The sequence below is a fragment of the Plectropomus leopardus genome, chromosome 13 (assembly GCF_008729295.1).
Source record: "Plectropomus leopardus isolate mb chromosome 13, YSFRI_Pleo_2.0, whole genome shotgun sequence".
NCBI classification, from domain to species: Eukaryota; Metazoa; Chordata; class Actinopteri; order Perciformes; family Serranidae; genus Plectropomus; species Plectropomus leopardus.
The window spans coordinates 16,443,028-16,462,441 of NC_056475.1; the positions used below are offsets into that span (position 1 = coordinate 16,443,028).

A 19,414-nucleotide genomic window follows, 5' to 3' on the forward strand; every position below is an offset into this window, starting at 1 on the left:
GCGGGCCGTAAGTTGATTATACCTGGTGTAGAGCCAGGGCCTATAGTATAGGCCCTATACATAGCGCTAAGGTTAGGTTTCCATATATGGGCATTCCTACTACGGCAAAGCACGCGCACACACAGTATTCTCTCTCACGTGTGCTCACTTTATGTATCTTAAACACTTATTCTTGTGATTATTGTTTTCTTGTCTCGTTTCAGCTCTTATATATATTCAGCAGTGCACTTCGACCTTATCAGAAAGGTAAATATATTCTTACGTCTTTATTTCCATTCATGAGCGGAAAGCTCCACCTCCCACTTGCGTCAGTTTGTTTGTACACACCCCGCCCCTCCCGGCGGAGCAAAACCACACAACCACATCTGAGCGGGATATTTCATCAGCGACCACGGCAACAGCACCTCTACAGTCTCAGCACGTCAACCAGAAGACATTAAAGGTAATGTCCTTCATCATGTTTCAGTTTTTACAACTAAATGTTTTATTTTCTTATCGAAGTCGTCTTGTAACAGCACTGTACCCGCCGCCTTTTTCCTGTCGTTTAGTTCACCGGGTCGTAAAAGTGGACTGATGCAATCCTCCCTCATGTGTTCAGTTGTATTGGCGCACTAATGTTTACAAAGAACATAACGAGGCTCAACTTTACTCGGTGGTTTATAATTCCCAATTTAAAAAGGCCGTTTCTAGCCGACTGTTAAACACATTTTCGAGTTTATTCACGGTGGTCGAGGTTTCGTTAGGCGGCTTAATTTGTAATTTGAGCGGGGAATCAGCTGATGTGCTGTCGCGGGCACGGAAAACCAAAACAGTAGTAGAAACGTGACATCAAAAAAGTGATGGGAAAATGTTCAGACGGTTAAAAAATAATTTAAAACACACTGCTTGACACATTTCCGTGTTAGCACTACGAGTCTCCATTCATTGTTTTGGTCCCTGCCGGCTAGAGCACTTTGCTAGTAGGGCGTACAAGCTAGGCGTGGGATGACCGTAATGTTGCGTTCAAAGACCCCACAAAGCGTCCAATTCCTCACAATCCAATAAATAATTATCACACAAAACGGTCTTTACTGCAAGATGTGATTCTCAAAGCTGACGCAACATTGCCACGTTAGGTTAATAATTAAAAGAGTGTCACCTGCTACCGCTAATCGCTTCACGCGATTAACACCACTTTAGTGTGTACATTACAATCAACATGTTTCCGTAATCTCTGAAAGCAACATTAGCACCACGCGAGAACCGACCGAAGCCACGTAGCTAGCTGGCGCTTCATGCCCTGACAGATGGACAGCTGAACATCGCTTGTGTAGTAAGTAAGGCTGTTTTAAGTGTAAAACAAATGTAGTTTTTATATATCAACCACGATACTTAATATCCGTGAGGGTCGTGAGTGAGTCATCCTTCCGGGTTGTGTTCACAGCCAGGTGGTCCGCGTTCAGGGTGTTACCATGCTTGGGTTGCATCAGCCGGTTTAGAGCCTCTTCAGTAGTTAAAATGTGTTTAAATGCATAAATTCATAAATACCCGATTGTGAATATGGTTAAGAAAGTGTCGATCAAAGTTAGTCATACCTTGCCAGTCACTACATTCAGAAAGAGACAATCACAAAAGCTTTTTTGGTGATGAACTCTCTGAAGCTGTCTCTTCTTAATGCCGTCTACATTTGCTGATTAAGGATATTGAAAAAGATTGCAGCTGGATGGAGAATCTCACTTTTATTTTAGTTAGTTTCAAACATGGGACTTTTTAAACATACAAAAAAAAAAAAGATTTCAAGTGGCAATTGTGGTAATGCAATTTTTGTTCAACAAAATCTAACCCTTCTGTTTTTATTCCTTTAAGGGTAATTCTGACTGATAATAATGATGATTCTGTATTTTCTAAGACAGTTATCCCATACCATTGCAACACTAACTGTCAGTTTTCTGTAGGATATTGAACATTCGACGAACAAATGTTAAGCCACTTGATATTTGTATGTCTTATCATAATTTTATTTGATCTGCACATGGCGTTGTTTTCTCTGACCTGTTGTAGTCATATCTCTGCATGTGAAAGTTTCCTGCTGATGTTGATTTGTACTTATGCTCCTGAGAGTGTTCATGTTAGTGATGGTTATGGGAAAGTGAACAGATCCTTAATTTGTCACATTCCATCTCACAGCACGGAGCAGTTTTTGGCAGGAGTGCTGGTTTGCAGCCAGGTGACTTAAAGGGTCGTTCAGTTCAGTCTCGGTGGTCGGTCTGTCCACACGCATACTTTACTGAACACCAACACGCATAAACAAAAACACATACCGCCTTTATGTGCAAACTAAAGGGTATCTTATACATACAAACATATTTCTGGCTCAAAAGACGAACTGTTCATGACTTCAAACACCTGGAAAACCATTGTCTGTGTGCGTGATGCCTGAAGAATGACTCACTGACCCGATACAGCCGGTCAAGATACAGTGTACCTTCCAGGGTTATGCAAGGTCACGTTCACCCATTTCAGTGGATGTTGGCCCCGCAGGGTACTGAACATCTTGTTCCCTTTGTTCACCTGCTGGCCCCACAAATGAGCAACATGAAACGAGTAGTTTCACAACATTTTGCAGTAGCCTGGTGGCTCATACGTTCATATTTGCAAAGTGACTGAAGTAGTTACATTACCTTTTTTACCATTTTTGTTTAGTTAACTTATGAAACTACTATTAATTTCGGACCATAAAGGCAAAAGAATGATTTTTATTTTTTTATTTTACAATTGATTCTCTGTTGTAATTGAATCCCTTTTAACCACAAGTATTGATTATTGTTATTTATTGACAAATGTCCAGGGAACTTGTCACATGCTACTTCAGAAGTTACCTGGCTAACTGTGTAATCCTGCTTGGTGCGATACCCCCAACGCAGCTCTAGTCTCTGCATGCAGGCATCTGCCCGATGGACGTAACCAAAATAACCAAACAAAGCTGACATTAATCTCACATCCACATGAATAGTGTTTTTTTGGTTTATGACCTGTGAACCAATGGGCACTTTTAACAGTAATCTCAGTTGAGTGGCATTTTTTGTTGGCATGTGACTTTTTGTGGATTTTGTTATATAGTTTTGTACCACATGTACATTGTCAATTTGATTTTTCCTTTTGCAAACTAGATACATTACTTTTTCCAAAAAGCTGTAGTTAATAGTAGTATATTTCTACTTTTCAAAGCTATAGTTGCGTTGACTCTAGGATTACTTTTATTATTATTATTGGGGATAGACTGATACAGTATTGCCTTTAGCCACTTAGTTATTATATCCACATTACTGGTGATTATTTATTAAAATTCTCATTGTTAAATATCATGTTAATACTCAAACCTACAGTACCGTCGCAATATCAATTGATAAAGCCACTATGATATAGCAGAAATAACACGTCTGATCTGGTTATATAACCATGGAGCTGTGTAGTTGTTGTTGTTGTCAAAGGTGGCAGTCAAAACAAAGCCATGCGTTGTTTGTATCAGTAGAATGAGGACCAGCAACAAGCTATAATGAGGTTAGCAGGTTTGTTTCTTCTCCAGGTAATCCTCTTAGAGTCTGTGGCAGCAGTTGCAGCAATGCTAAGTCAAGTAACAGGACCATTATCCCAGAAGCCTGCTGTAACCGGAGCACTGCCGGCCCGAATCGCTGGTCCTAGTCCTCCAACATTAAGAGCCTTTTAGTTTGTCCCAGTTGAAAGAACCTGAATATACCGTTTGTGGTTTTGCTAAAGAAAGTTAACAAACATGTGACGCAGAAATCCACTTGTCAGCACTTAATATTTGCTTCCCAGCTTAGCTTAAGTGTATTCATTTCTAGAGTGAGAACATAAAATGGCCGCAGGTAGCGCACTGGTTTTTTCATGTGGGTTGTTGCGTAGTGGAGCTCCGAGACGGCACATTTGTGAGACACAACTTCGTGCAACCTGGCATACAGTAAACCTGCCCCGCTCACACAAACGGGCACCCTCGTGAAAACCACAAGGAAAAGATTAGAGACTAGCTGACGTGACTAAGACATCCACCAGGTTAAACGCAGCTCCGGCATCACTTTAATTAGACCACCCTTAAAGGAGGCCGTACAGGAAGCAGGTCTGCATGTTGCAACAGACATAAAATCCAGGCATTTCACGACAAATTTCAATTTTTTTTTTGAAACAAACTTTAATTTTCAGTCAGTAATGAAATTGTCCAGTGTTTGATCATGAAGGTCTTTTCAGTTTTCACGGTCACAGTTGAGCGCTTTTGTCCTGCTTAGTGAGGGTGAGTGTGCAGGTTTGGTTCACACCCCCCGTGGAGATCACAGCCAGGCGGGCACAGTATTAGTAATAACTGTTTATTGACACAGCACCGACAATCTCAGATCTCAGTTCCTGGTGTGTGAGTGGAAAACGTCCTGGAATGTCACACCAAGTGGGAGAATATCCACCGTGTACCAGTTTCCCATCAGTCTTCAGAGGGCCGAGTGTTTATTGTTGGGTGCTTTCTCTGTGTTGTTTATATTTCATTGTTTGGCAGTGTTTGTCTTTTTTTCTCCCAACACTTAACTGTACGAGGCAGGATATTCTCTTTTGAAATGTTAGACTAGAAAAACTTTGATAAAATAGGTTGTGTTGTCTTTGTGGTATTAATAGAATATTGTCATTGTACTGAGACATTGTGAGAGCGTGTATCCTGTGTGTAATGAAAAAGAACAGGCCAAAATTAGACCACAGCATAATCTACACCGAAAAGACCCTTTTCCTCTTCTTCCTTTTAAAAATGTGTAATGTACTGTGTGACCTTAAATTTCATATGAACTGAACTCGTGACATCGTGAGATCGTGTTGCCAGATCCGTGTGTACAATCCAGTAACCCTAAGAAATACAAGCTTGTTAGTATCAAAACGTGTTTCAAGCCACTTTACGTTTTGCATATTGCTTCAAGGTGTTTGCAGGGCCTTAAAAGTTGTTTTTAAAATGTCTTTCATTTTGTTTTATAAATACTGTCTTAGCAAAATGTAGATTAACGAATGCTCTCTGACAACTGTTTTTCTGCATAAAACCTGCCTCTGTGTTATCATGATACTTAAGTCACAACACAATTAAGTCGGGATTTTACTTTTTTTTTTCAGTAGGCTGTCCCCAAAGGAAAACTGTTTGATCCAATAAGTTTTCAGTCTGTTCTTCTCACTTCTTGCATCTTTTGAGTGAACAGCAACTGATTCTATATTTTAGAAGGCTCCCAAAAATTAGATTTGTATTTGTTTTTGCATTAGTAATTTTCTGTTCAAAAAAAATTCAATACATGGCATCCGTGTATTGATACTATATTTCCACGCAAAATCTTGCAGTACTGTGATGTATCAGGAGTTTCTTTCCTCACTCATACTGTGCACAGGACCATATATACTCATCACTTTTGTACTTACCTGCAATTCTTAAATAAGGAAACAATTTGTCCAAAAATTAGTCTTGATTTTGTTTAAAAGAAAGCATTAAATTTAAGTATCTAATCTAGATCTAGATTCTAGACACCCTGTGCTCGGCTATGTATGTTATATTATTTTCAAGTTTTTCTTGACCCATGCTACACCTTTCAGCTAAATTTCACAAAAATTGGACCAGTAGTTTTTCCAAAACACTGCAGAGAAACAGACAAACCAAACTGAAATCCTAACCTCCTTGGCGAAGGTGATAATAGTGAAATGGCATTTTTGCATAACCGCGATCCAGGTAGACCAGCACACTGACACTGTGCCTCACCGTTCCCTGTGATGCTGGGTTAGTGTTTCACTTCTTCTCTTTGCTGCCTGATCGCTGAAGTGACTGATAGCCCTGAAATGTTTGTCCTCTTTCTCAGCACTCACACAGAGGAATCGGGTATCATTGCATAAATAGCTTCAGACTCAGTGAAACGTTACCTTTGATGCTGCAGAATAATTAAAGGATGAAGTGATTAAAAGTTTCTCAGTCAACCATGATTAAATTCCCATCGATTAGTATTTTCTCTTGAAGCTTTAGATATTAAAACAGTGTTTGATTACAGCACTTTGATTAACTTATGGTAAATACTATCCAGAATCAACCAAAGTTAGCAAGGCCATATGGTGCCATCTTGTTGATGCACATTTGAAATGGTTTTCATATGTTTACATGAAGTAATGGCTTTTATTTAAAAGTTTATGCAAACAAGAAGTGTTTAGCGCCACTAATTATTTGTGTAAGTGTTGTAAGTGTTTTCAGTATGTGTCTCAGTATTTTTTGAACATTTAAAGCCCATTTTTAACAATACCTTAATAATACCTATAATTATTTGGGTCGCTATAATTGCAATGTGAAATTTTCATACCGTTTATCTCCACAATAATCACAAGTACTGTATTTCTTCGATTATTTGGTCGCTCTAATGCTCATATTTATGTATATTCACCCTTTCAGGACAGTTTGGAGTTAATTTATGATCATGCAACCTCGAGCAAGTTAACCATTGTCATGGTCCATTTTTACCAAATTGTTAATGGTTAGTCATGTAGGTGTTGGTTGTAGTAGTCATAAAAATAGTGTAGTATTTTGCAGATAAGATAGGCTTCCCATGTCCATGACTTTAGAAGCATGGCTTTGCTAAGACTTGCACGCGCCAACGCATGTGATACCTCAAATAACAATGTGCTGCAACAATGAATTCATCTGGCATTTCTTGCATATGGGCACTCATAGTCAACATTTTATTTTGAAACATGATGCACTGAGCTTTTTTGACCGAAGACAAATGTTGGATTGTTAATGAAACAGGGCAAGATGAGTCTCTATCTGCTAATTTTAGAAGAATTCATTTATTCTAAAAGTTGCCATTTATATTTATATGAGGCTTATAGATAAATTAGTCATCTATTTAATCTCTTCATATGTGTTTAAACTAGCAGCTGTGTGACAGAGTACACGTTGCCTTATCTCGGTTGAGTATTTCATTGAGGTGGAGTGAACTAGTCTGACTTGTTTGAACACCACACTACATTTACCAAAAAATAAGCATATCACCATTACAAATCCAAACGTAAAAGTCAGTAAACATTGTAGATAAATATCGTGTAGAGCCTCTTGCCACAAATAACTTGTAGGCTGCTGGTTGTCCTTTTGTAATGTAGCTTTTTGCTCGTTTGTGTCGTTACATTTCAGCCTTTTTAAGTTATGTTCAAATAGTGATCTACGACAAACAAAAAACTTTGTATCTGTCATGGTCAAGTGTGCTGCACTTAGTGTCCTTGGCCTGTTTGGACTGTGTGTGTGTGTGTGTGTGCGTGCACACAGTGTGTTTTGCAGACACTGGTGTAATCATTATCACTCACCCTTTTTTAAAACTTGACAAGCTCCTAACTGGTGACGTTATTACTGCTGATATGGTGCTGTTGTCCTTGAGGATGGTTGTGTCTGTTTCTTTTGTTTTTTTGTCCATCAATCCATCAAAAACTACGAAATACCCATGCACACTGGTTTCCATGTGGAAAGAGGTTTGGAGGTTTAGTTACTCCTTGAGGAAAGGTAACGATCATCACGCTCAAGTGCGTTTTTACATGATTAAATAGAAATGTAACTTTCTAAGGAGATATTATTCATGCAACTACAGTTCTAATCTAATGTCTAGGATAATTTTTTGGTTATTTGAACTTTTCTTGTAGTTTTTATATAGGGTAAGGGTCATTTTATATAGATACAGTGTGTTTGATCTGTTCATCATGCTTCTCCCAGTGCAGCTGGTTCACCTTATCCAGCTCCTGGTTCATGCTGTCCTCCTCTCCCTTGTTGATATTAGCTTGCAGAACTGAACCATATCATCCCTTTACAGCCTCTGGCGTTCCCAGGCTTCTCCTTGTCGACTTCTATTTGCTAAAAAGAACATAAAACAAATAGTAGAGTGCCCTCTCTCGCAGTAAGGGAGCATTGAGGAATTGAACTGGGTGCCCTTGTGTTTTTATAAAGGTGTGTACTATTGCAGGTTTATTTGTCAAGGCAGAATTAAGTAGGATAGTGTTAAGTTTTCTTTGACCTTTTATGAGATCTCTCTGTGCCCTACTACTGCGTCTCATGATGTGCTACTATGCTGTGAGGGCGGAGGCATGAATTCCTGGAAGTTACGTAACTGGTATTCATACAGGTTCTCGTGAAGTGTCTTTTTGTTGTTTCTTTAAACCTGCCTACTGACTGTCCCCTTTCTGCAGAAGAGGAGAATGTTATTTCAGGAACTTTTCCAAAATCACTATTTCCCGGTTCTACTGGGCTCCAAAATTTATCCCACTCCTAGTATGTGATATCAGACTTTGCAAGTAAACTTGACAACCCATGCTATAAAGATGTCCAGCTGATTTTCATGGTCTAGGTGGGATATTCAATGTAAAAATGACATAATCTTTGAGCTTGTCCTTTGAATCTTTGAGTTTTTTCTTTGCTGCAGTTTGCAGTGGAATTATAATGTAATTTCTTTCCAGAAATGGTGCTCACAGTGCCAAACACAGAGCTGTGTGAAATGTTTTGGCAGTTACTGAATAGTTCCCTGTTTTGAGCTCTTGTTTTTTGCATTTTCTCACAGGTTCTAATCTGCTGCTGCAAAATACCACGACCACAGACCTGCTGCTTCCTGTTCCTGTGCTCGAGTGACTGTTGCCAAAGTCGTCACACCTACACTAAAGGACCAATCGTAACCAAGCACTTGGTTCACCTACCCATCTGCTCAAAGTACTATACTCCCAGACCAGTCACACGTGTTCTCAGCTGTGTCAATCACACACACCCACACTAGGAGGATTTAAAACACATAGTCTGGTTCCTCGCCCACACACAGTCACAGCAAATATGGCCAGCAAGCTGACCAACATTGGCAAAACCCTGCTGCGTCGCCGGGCATTAGACTGCTCTGGTGAAGAGACCCGATTCGCTCGCTGTCTGTCCACCCTGGACCTCATTGCCTTGGGGGTGGGTTCCACACTCGGCGCTGGTGTCTACGTCCTCGCTGGCGAGGTTGCACGTGAAAAAGCAGGACCGGCTATTGTCCTCTGCTTCCTCATTGCTGCTCTGTCCTCAATGTTGGCCGGCCTATGTTATGCTGAATTTGGCGCCCGTGTCCCCAAAACAGGCTCTGCGTACCTTTACAGCTATGTGACAGTTGGAGAAATCTGGGCCTTCATCACAGGATGGAACCTCATCCTCTCGTATGTGATAGGTGAGCTTTTTATGTTGTGTTTCTCTGTACATTTAAAAGTTTGCTAAAGTCCCAATTGATAATCTAGAGAAGAAAAAAAAAAAGAAACAATGAGTCATTTTCCACATTGTTGATTTATGCAAGTTTCTTCGGCTTCGCTTTTAGGTACGGCAAGTGTGGCCAGGGCGTGGAGCTCAACGTTTGACAGCTTGGTGGAACAAAAGATCTCTGACTTCTTTAAAGCTTCGATGACAATGAAAGTTCCAGGGAATGTGCTGGCAGAGTACCCGGACATATTCGCCCTCATCTTGGTACTGCTGCTCACTGGTGAGTCAGCCCTGCTCATCATTCGTCATTATTCTCAGTGGTTCACAACCTGGGGGTCGTGATCTTCTCTGGTGGTTACAAAATAACTCTGAGCCAGATTAATAATATAATGTGGGATAAAAAATTAAGAAATATATTTCCTATTGACAGAACTACCGTAACATTGCGTTAATAACAACGGTCATATCCCAACAGACAATAGGTAAATGGTGTCAATGCAGATTAATGTGAGTTTAGCAAACTTGTTAACTTCTGTAGCCATTTTCAGTCATAACTGTAACATTTAAAGATATAAAGTTAAACGCAGTCGTTCAACCTATCTGACATTTCTGCTGTGCTCATTAAACTAAATCCACCGACACAGAAGCCAAGCAATGTACAAAATGTTAAAAAAAAAATCAATATCAGTTTGAGTATACACTATATTGGGAATATTTTCTCCACTTTTCACACCACCCGATGAAGACAGCAGTAGACCAGCAACTCCTGTGTTCAGTGAAGTAAAATTACTGTTTTTATTAATGCAGTCTCTATCCTAAAGTAGTAGAAAGTTTAATGTCTAAATTTTTTAATTAAACTCAGGAAATATTTTCCTTCTTTAGCTGACTCCATAGCTTTTTTTAATACGTGTATTTTATAAATGTGCCATCAGTTTAATTATTGCTGTCCACATTTACAAAGTCACTATAAAAACATTGCATAACAGCCAGAACAGTTGTCACACTGGTTTTACAGTTTTTGTGGTATGCCAGTAGCAGTGTTAGAAAGAAATGATTGGTGTTGTTGACTGATGGTATGTTGGATGTTATGAAATCCGAACACATCCACCCACATAGCAGGACATGTTGTTATTGATGCTGAAATATGAATTCTCCCTTCTCTCGCTGTTACATCCCGCTCCTCTCAGGACTTCTGGCCTTCGGTGTGAACGAGTCAGCGCTGGTGAATAAGATCTTCACAGGCATCAATCTGGTGGTTCTGGGCTTCGTCATTATCTCTGGGTTTGTTAAGGGAGACGCAGCAAACTGGAACCTGACAGAGGATGACTACATCAGCTACATAAACAGCACCAACGGCAGCGGAGCTATGAAGTCAGTATTTGACAGCTGCCAGCAAATAAACTTGTAGTTTTACTGTTTCACCTGTGTTTGATTGTTAAACGTGTTCTCTTTTTCTGCCACTCAAGAGTTGAGGAGGAATTTGGCACGGGTGGCTTTGCTCCGTTTGGCCTGACTGGAGTCCTGTCTGGTGCTGCCACCTGCTTCTACGCCTTTGTGGGCTTTGACTGCATTGCAACGACAAGTGGGTGGTTTGAACATTAATAAATAATACTATGATAAGCAATGTCAGAAAAAGGGCCATATAAACAATAAACAGACATTAATATGCTTTCTTAAAAGGAAATGGTGTTTTTCAACCTGCTTCCCAATGCTTTTGTGTGACTAATAGGCAAAACAAATTTTGAAATTGACCCAGTGTTCAGCGTGTGGACTGCAGCCGACAGCTGTTAAAACAGGCGGCAATGTAAACACTTGGGGCATGTTTGCACCATCAGTTAGCCTAACATCCACTAAAAATGTTTGTTTTTGTCATTGACCGGCTCAGTTTACTGAGTGTCTGACATCATTATGAAAAGAATCCCTACACATATAGACAATTTTGTTTGATCTGAAAAAGCTCCGAAATTGCCAAACCCACCGGACTGCATTTCAATAAACTGTAATTCTATCATCGAAAAACGCACTTCATTCAAAGTCAACAGAAACAAAATAAAACTCACAAAAACCATCATGGTTCGTCTTTTTACTGTTTCAACAGTCAGCAACTCTGGTTCGGTTTAAATAATCCCTTAATTCATCCAGTTAAATGTAAAAATAAGCTGGCTCTGAACTTGCTTAAATTACTGTTTATTAAAGTAGCGTCTTGTGTATCTGACAATGGCAAATTCAAGGCCGTTTCTGTTTAATCAAAAAGGATCTTACCTATAAACAAAAAGGTTTATCCCTGTAGAGATCCTTTCTTGTAATGGTGTCAGACTTTTCTAACAATCATAGCCTTTCAGTGGCCAAAGAGGAATTTTAAGTAGATGTGCAGTGACAGTGCAAATAAACCTGTTACATTTCAGCCTGTTCAGCAGCTTATGGCTCCAGCCCTCTCACTCACTGTTTGTCAAAAAATGTGCCCCTCCAATTTGTCACTTACAATTTCTTGCTTGGTATGCACAAAAAATGTACAATAAGCACGTCTTTTCATACATGCATATCATCAAGATCTTGGGTGTCTTTTTTTTTTTTTTAATTCCCGGTATATTTCTCTGTTTTTTGTTCATAAGTGCTTCTTACTGAGAATGTTAATGACAATGTTTCCACAAAGACATATTGCATAGGTAGTCAGTCTCGTCTTTTCTGTGACATGGGAACTTGTTGACCTTTAATGGTTACATGTGTGGTAATAGGTTTTCTTTGCTACATGAATAGACCGTAGAAAATTTCTGCATCGCTTAGCACCTGTTTCCTGTATTGAACACTTTTTACATGTAACCTTTTTACTTACTATGCCAAGACCATCAACTAATCTTTTTTGTTTCGTTTCCTCTGCTGTGCTCAGGTGAAGAAGCAAAGAACCCCATGCGCTCCATACCTATCGGCATTGTCGCCTCACTGCTGATCTGTTTTTTCGCTTACTTTGGCGTGTCTGCCGCTCTCACCCTCATGATGCCATACTACCAGCTGAACACCCAGAGTCCTCTGCCTGAGGCTTTCACCTACGTCGGCTGGTCTCCGGCCAGATACATCGTAGCCGTGGGCTCTCTCTGCGCTCTGTCCACCAGGTAAGGATGAAAATTATTTTCTCACGTCTTCTTTTACAAAGCCTACGTTTAATACTAACTGCTCATTTTTTCCATTTTTTCCCCCAGCCTCCTTGGCTCGATGTTCCCCATGCCCCGCGTTATCTACGCCATGGCAGAGGATGGGCTGCTGTTCCGTATTCTGTCCAGGATGAACGCTCGCACAAAAACTCCTCTGCTGGCTACCATCGCTTCTGGTGTCGTTGCAGGTAAGCTCACTACCTCAATTTGTGTCTTTTTCTCTCTTTATCCTGCCACAGTTGTTGCTGTGTTTGCTGTGTCTATCCCATGTTGTCAAATCAGTTGAGAGCTGATGTTTGCAGTTTGCCAGGGCCACAGCGCTGTCTCCTGCCTCAGCTGTATGTAGCAGCCTGACAGTTCAGGATTAATAATTCTGCAAGAAAAGTCTGCAAAAACAGATACGAAGAGGCTTTTTTTTGGTCCATGCGTACAATGTGGACAGTCTTGAACATTAAAGCATTTCTTTGTTTTTCTTCCTTCACTGTCTTCCTACAGCTCTGATGGCCTTCCTGTTCGACCTGGCAGCTCTGGTTGACCTCATGTCCATTGGAACTCTGTTGGCGTACTCTCTTGTGGCCATCTGTGTCCTCATCCTCAGGTAAGCACTTATTCTCTACATTCACGCTCTCGGAGTTGAAACGATGTGTTAAATAATCTCCAGCAGCTGCTGCACTAATGTCATCGCCAAGTTACAATGAGGCCAGTTTAAAATAAAAGTTGTATCTAATAGCGGATCAAATACTCTGATATTTTACTAGAGTAAAAGTACTAATACCACAGTGTAGAAATATTTTCTGCAATCAGATCTTGCATAATTAAAAGGACAAAAGTTTTAGCATCATAATGTACTTGAAGTACCAACAGTAAAAGTACTCATTATGCAGAATGAGCCCATTTCAGAATAATGCATACTATTATAAAACTGGATTATAATTACTGATGCATTCATGTGTTTATCACTTTTAAGTTGCAGCTGTTAAAAATGGGGCTAACTGAAATTACTCTATGTACTGCCTGCTCACTTCACTGATAATCATAACAGAAATTATAAATAAACGAAGTTACATGTAACTTTTGTGATCACATGAGGTGGAGTAAAAAGAGCCATATTAACCCTTAAGATGAAGTGGAGGTGAAGTATAAAGTAGCATGGAATGAAAATACACGACTAAAGTGCAAGTACCTCAAGACTGTATTTAAATACAGTACTTGAGTAAATGTACTTAGTTACACACATTTCTATCTATTGGGATAATTTTCTGTTAAGTTATGCAACGAAAAACAATCCTTTGACGTTTTACCCACTTCCTCCACAGGTACCAGCCAGGCAGCCTGAGTTCGTCCAGTCAGACAGAGAAGCTGGTGGAGCTGGTAGAAGGGGAGATGATCGCTGTGAGCGGAGGAGACAGCGGCGACGAGCATGGCATGGAGACGGAGGAGAGGCTGCTGCGAGAGACCTTCACCGCCAAGCTGCTCTTCTGCCCGAGCGGAAAGACCCCGACGCAGACCTCTGGGCACATTGTCTACGCCACCACTGCTATCATTTGTAAGTGCGTTTGAGAGGATACTGAAGACAAATTTTGTCGTTGACTCCACTGATAAGAATACGTTAATTTGCATTTTGTCACCACATTATAAGTGACTTTATATCCTTCTGTCTCTCCCTGCAGCCATTTTTATCACTGTACTGTGCGTTTTCTTGGCAAACTATCTCCCTGAGTTGCTGGCCGGGCACGCAGCTGTTGTGGCGCCCTGTGTCATCTTGACTCTGCTCTGTGTTGTCTGTGTCATCATCATCTGGAGGCAGCCTGAGAGCAAAGAGGCTCTCACCTTCAAGGTAACGATCAAACCCTGAAAACAAACTTCGTGTTACAGAAAAGAGATTTCTCTGTTTTGTCTTTGTTTTGGCATTATCAAACTGTCAGTTGCTGAGAAACCACTTTTCTCTGGCTCACGCCGTTCCCTTTTCTCTCTGAGTGTTTTTGAGATGAACCAGGTCGATTTAAAAACCTTTCTTCACATCTTCCATTTCTCTTTCCTCTCAAGGTCCCTCTGCTCCCCTGGTTGCCCCTGTTCAGCGTTTTCGTCAATATCTACCTCATGATGCAGCTGGACCGGGGCACGTGGTGCCGCTTCGCCGTCTGGATGCTTATCGGTACATTTGAACATGACAAATTGTTATTCCATTTATAGTGTCACTCATTCATGTGACTGTTTTGTAACTTCCTGTTGCATTTCTCCTCCAGGTTTCGCCATCTACTTCTTTTATGGTATTAAGAACAGCAGTGAAGCTGTCAAAAGGTCATCCCCACGCAAATACGAGCCCGCGCTGCAGACCAAGACCCCCATTTACAAAGGCGCTCCTGACGACGGTGACGTGGAGGCGGGCAGCCCCTGATACAGACTGACGCAGACCTGGGGAGTGTTGCCAGAGCATCTGCACTCATTTTGGCAGTCTGGTTGAACTGGCAGCCAAATGCCACAATGTTTGCAGCTTGGAACGCAGCCCTGGGTTTAAAGGGAGGAGAGGCAAGAAAACGCCACACACACACACACATCTTACCTCTGACGTGGAGGCTGATTAACTTGATGGCTAGACACTGTGACAGAGCCACTTTCTGGCCCATGTGTCTGTTTTAATCTGTCTGTTTGTACTTAGCCTTAGCCCTCCGGGAGATATTTACCTGCCTATAACACATGCTTTGAATGGACCTGACTAACATAAGAGTACCGCGGTGCTCCTCACGAGGTTCTGTTTTCCGTTATATGAAGCCGTTAACTGGAAGAATGTTAAACTTTAGCTGTTTCTTCTTTGCTCACCTTTTTTGGTGTGCTGTGGCTGTGTGTGAAGCCACTAACCCAATAGTGGGTAAAAGAACTTCTATCACTAAAAATTATGACTTGAGCCAGTGAGGTTACGATCATCAAGACGCTCGGATCAGCAAGCTAGACTTTATTAAGCAGCAGTCATCACCAAGTGACGGAGCCTTCAGTAGAGTTAACGTATAGTTTTATTGGTCCTTGTTTATTGTATCTGTTTGTTTGTGTGTCAACAGGGTAGCACTGAGGCTGTGTGGTTTACAGAGTCAGGGCCTTGGCTCAGTTAGGTCAGTAGCACAGACAACGTTGATGTCATCTACACTGTACGTTTCAGTGTCTGAGGCGTTAGAACTTGCTTTTACAGGTCGCCCTCGCTGCTCCCCCTGCTCCCAGAAAACAGCCATACAGTAATTGTAAACAGCAGGTTTTTTTTAAACGGCATGATATAGAGTGGTGCAGGAATGGGTTAGCATTTTAGCATTCTCATTTCCCTCGTCTCAGAATTTTTTTGTTTTTTTAATTGTTTCTTGGTTAGATCGCCTAGATATGGTCAGTGTTGAACACAAGCGTAAGAGACTTCAAGATTTTGTTCTAGACGTAAAATGCACCAGTCAGTAATCCACCCCAACTTTTTAAGCTTTTACAATTTTTTTTTTTTTTTAAAAAAGGTGGTTGCTAACAAGTAGTTAAATGGCTACAGGTTGTCTTTATGCCATACACAGCTTTATAGCCTCGTTGAAGGCATGCAGCCGTAGTGCGGCTCGTTTAAAGGTTAGCTTTTTTTCATCTGCCGATTGCATTAACTTTAAAAAAAAAAACCTGTTCATTATAAAGATAATCTTGCCGAACAAAACATATAGGTGTCAAACTTTTGTTTGCACAGAGCTTACTTTCTGCAATTATCTCAAATCAAATGGAAAATCCCGTTAGCTTTACGACAATGAAATATTATATGTAATTTTTCCATGTTTGTCTCACATGTAGACTGTGTTGAAATGGTATTTGCGGGCACCTTGTGGCCTTTGTTTCAACCTACACCGGATAACTAAAATAAGTTTAAAAACTTATAACAGCCAAAAAAGTAACAAAATACTTTCAACCCATAAAGGGCATAAAAATACAGAAATCGAAGTTAAAACTGAAAAAGCAAAGCAGGAGTTAAGAGATTTAATCTGCTTCTCTTTGTTATTCCAAAACACACTTTTATACACTTATTTGCCCATATTTGTTTCAATGCAAGTTCATTCTAGGACTTTGTGGGCCTAAATATAAGTTTACTAATTCCCCCTCAGTTACATACTTGGACCTGTTTGCTTCAGGTGCTTTAATCTCTCCACCTCTGGCTGATCTGGGAGCTGTGGGATCTGTTTCAAAACAAGGGGTCTTTTTTCTATCACCACTAAAATATCTCATTCCCCTTTTTGTTATTTCTTTCTTGTGAAAAAACTCAGAAAGGTTCTTCTTTAGTTTCAATTGAAACTCGTCCTCGGCAGCTTTATCTGTTGAGTTCCCATCACTTTTATTTTATTCAGCTGTATATTATTTGTACTACTTTATTTACTTCTGATAGAACTGTTAATATTCAGATATTTATAGTTTTGTTTGTTTGGGGTAGCTTTCTTTTGTTTCATTTTGCCTTTTCATATCAGTCTCAATCATTTTAATATGCGTTGTAGATGTTAATGTATTTTCATTGTTACATGTACATTTTTTTAGGGTGCAAACCTTTTTTGCCCCTTGCTACATCCACATATTTTTTTTTTTGTTGCAAATGTCTTGCATCTCCGAAAGATTTAATAGTGATCCCTTCTGACCAAATGAACATGTTTTTTGAAAGTGGGCTTTTCAAAAACAAAGACTAACCACTAAAAGTTGGTCTCTAAATTGTGTAATATAAAAAAAAGTTTACCCCAACCCTCTGGAGTCAATATAACTTATTGTTAATAGTATATTTTTGTCGTTTTAGTAAAGTGCTTTACTGTAGAATGTACAGTATTTGTTTAAAATTGTATCTTTTTTTGTATAATGCTGTAAATTATACAAACAAACTTTAACATATTACCTTGAGTATAATTTGGTAGATGTTTTTTGTAAATTACACTTAAAGGCATTTCATTTGACACAATGCTGCTGAAACCCAAATTACACAAATCCAAGTCTCCTTTAAAGTTGAACAGATCGAGTGGATGCAATAGTGAAGCATTTCTGTAGATGCTGTCACTAAACAGCTTCAGTTTTTGCTTAGAAAATGCTCCCTCATTTTAGACATGTCAAAACTTATATATCACCCATAAAGTTTGTGGAGAAGGGATGTACAGTAAAGGTAGATTTGGATTCAGCCAGTGTTTTTAGATGTGAATCAACAAACTGGTGCCTTCTGCCTGAGAAAGACACTGGGGCTGGTAAAACAAAGAGTCCAGCCGTACTTCTGACCATCTCATATACGTAATGACTTTCACTGGAGATTCGAACTCTGCCTGGCAGTGATATCATTTAAAGGCTGTGTGGCTGTGACTCGTGTCACACAGAACTCTTCATACTCAGCCCTTGTGCCTTTCAAAAATCAATACTATCATCTCCCCTCCTCAATGCTATCTCATTAACAGCAATGACCTATTTTTGTCTTTGTTTTATATCCTGTACATATGGCTGTCATGTACAAAACGAGCTGTATTTTCAATGGTTTTTTAAAAAAATAAAACAATAATTCATGCTTGTATCTACCTTCTTGATTTTTTTAAAGAATGCTCAGAATAAGCTGCAGGCCAAATTCTGTGAGTCACCAGTGACCCCACTTAACTATGTTAACAATGTACTCTTTAAGCTACAAAATGACCTCGGGCTGTTTGAATAACTTCTGACTAATATGTTAAATGTTTTTTTCAGTAGGAATAAGCCCCAACTTTAACACCCCAAAACAAAAGAAGTGTTGAAACACCTTTCTGCCTTTCCATCTCTGCACACGACGGCTGCCCTCTAGTGGTCGCGCACAGCATTACGCCAATCTGTGAACTGATGCTATAACCCAATATCCCTGTAAATTATACAACAGCAATGTCAGTTTAATGTCACAAAAACCAGCATACCTCTGATTTTTGCCCAAGGCAAATCTTTATTAATGTCTCCAGGCATTTCCTATTGATGACACTTGTGCTATAATAATCCCAGAGTCACAACAACATAAAACAGTGAACTTTGACAGGGTTTAGTTTCAAACAAATTACTTACAGACTGCGTAATGTGATACCAAGGTGTTTCCTGTCACCTCACAGTTTAGATTTATTATTCACAGGATGAACAGTTGTATCTATGAACAGAAAGTTGACTGCGTGTGCTAAATAGGTTTCTTTCCAAAAGGCACTCCAAAAAGACACTTCCAATGCACAATTAAAAAAAAAATAACCTGGGTTTGAACCAGGGACCCTCTTGCTGTGAGGCAACAGTGCTACACCACTGTGCTGCCCAGTGGTATAGTGGTTAGCACTGTCAAAAATTTCCAAAAAGTGCCAATCTGCCCTGAAGTCTGTGCAGCTGTAGTGAAATTCAAATGATCTCAATTTGCTCACTTTCAGTGTTTCTCTTACATTTTTTGTAACTTCATTAATTCTGCTCTTTCTGTTGAGATTCCCAATACGGAGTGAAATGGCTATTTACAATATATCAAAAATAAAAATTGTTTTCTTTCTTTGGAAATTTTGAGTCAAAATGGAGGCATGCATGGATCACAGAGACGGTTATGACTGAATCTATAAATGGACTGCAGGCACCCGAAGGTGTGTGTTTAAGAGCAGGCTCCGTATCCAAACATGAGATCTGTTTCCAATGCATGGAGGCCTAAGTGTTTGATATTGAAAACAGTAATTAAATAATTACATGACTAACTTAGTAACAAATTAATTTATCAAATATTTTTTGTGAAATTTAATTGAGGTGAGAATTTTTCTATAATTGCCCTTTTTGAAGGTATGTTTTAATGTTTGATGATCACAATCAGCCAAGCAAATGCCCCATGCCTCTCTGCAGCTTCTTTAACTACTACTATCAAATTAAGCTAGTTAGACCGTGAAAGCTAGTGCAACAAAAGCGTCAAAGTAACTCTGAAAGAAACAGCTTGAGGTAGCTGCTGTAAATAAAGAACATAAACATTGTTAATAAACTCTCCCGTGCATCGTAACACTAGCTTTGTAGCAAGCTAGCTAGG

General features: G+C 39.8%; 1 protein-coding gene across 1 annotated transcript; it reads left to right on the plus strand.

Annotated features, from left to right (window-relative positions):
* The first annotated feature begins 350 nt into the window (after window positions 1-350).
* On the plus strand, window positions 351-17,932 carry slc7a3a (solute carrier family 7 member 3a). The gene is made up of 12 exons (XM_042498728.1): window positions 351-442; window positions 8,589-9,218; window positions 9,363-9,524; window positions 10,432-10,615; window positions 10,711-10,826; window positions 12,132-12,354; window positions 12,442-12,581; window positions 12,889-12,991; window positions 13,710-13,939; window positions 14,064-14,230; window positions 14,440-14,548; window positions 14,640-17,932. The coding sequence occupies exons 2-12, from the start codon at window positions 8,852-8,854 to the stop codon at window positions 14,789-14,791; spliced, it is 1,953 nt and encodes a 650-aa protein (XP_042354662.1). The 5' UTR covers window positions 351-442; window positions 8,589-8,851; the 3' UTR covers window positions 14,792-17,932.
* Window positions 17,933-19,414: the final 1,482 nt, after the last annotated feature.

Excerpts from the sequence above, each read along its gene's own strand:
- slc7a3a (XM_042498728.1), top strand. The coding sequence starts at position 8,852 with ATGGCCAGCAAGCTGACCAACATTGGCAAAACCCTGCTGCGTCGCCGG. Across the intron at positions 12,582-12,888 it reads CGCTTCTGGTGTCGTTGCAG|CTCTGATGGCCTTCCTGTTC; the intron begins GTAAGCTCACTA and ends GTCTTCCTACAG. Across the intron at positions 14,549-14,639 it reads CGCCGTCTGGATGCTTATCG|GTTTCGCCATCTACTTCTTT; the intron begins GTACATTTGAAC and ends TTTCTCCTCCAG.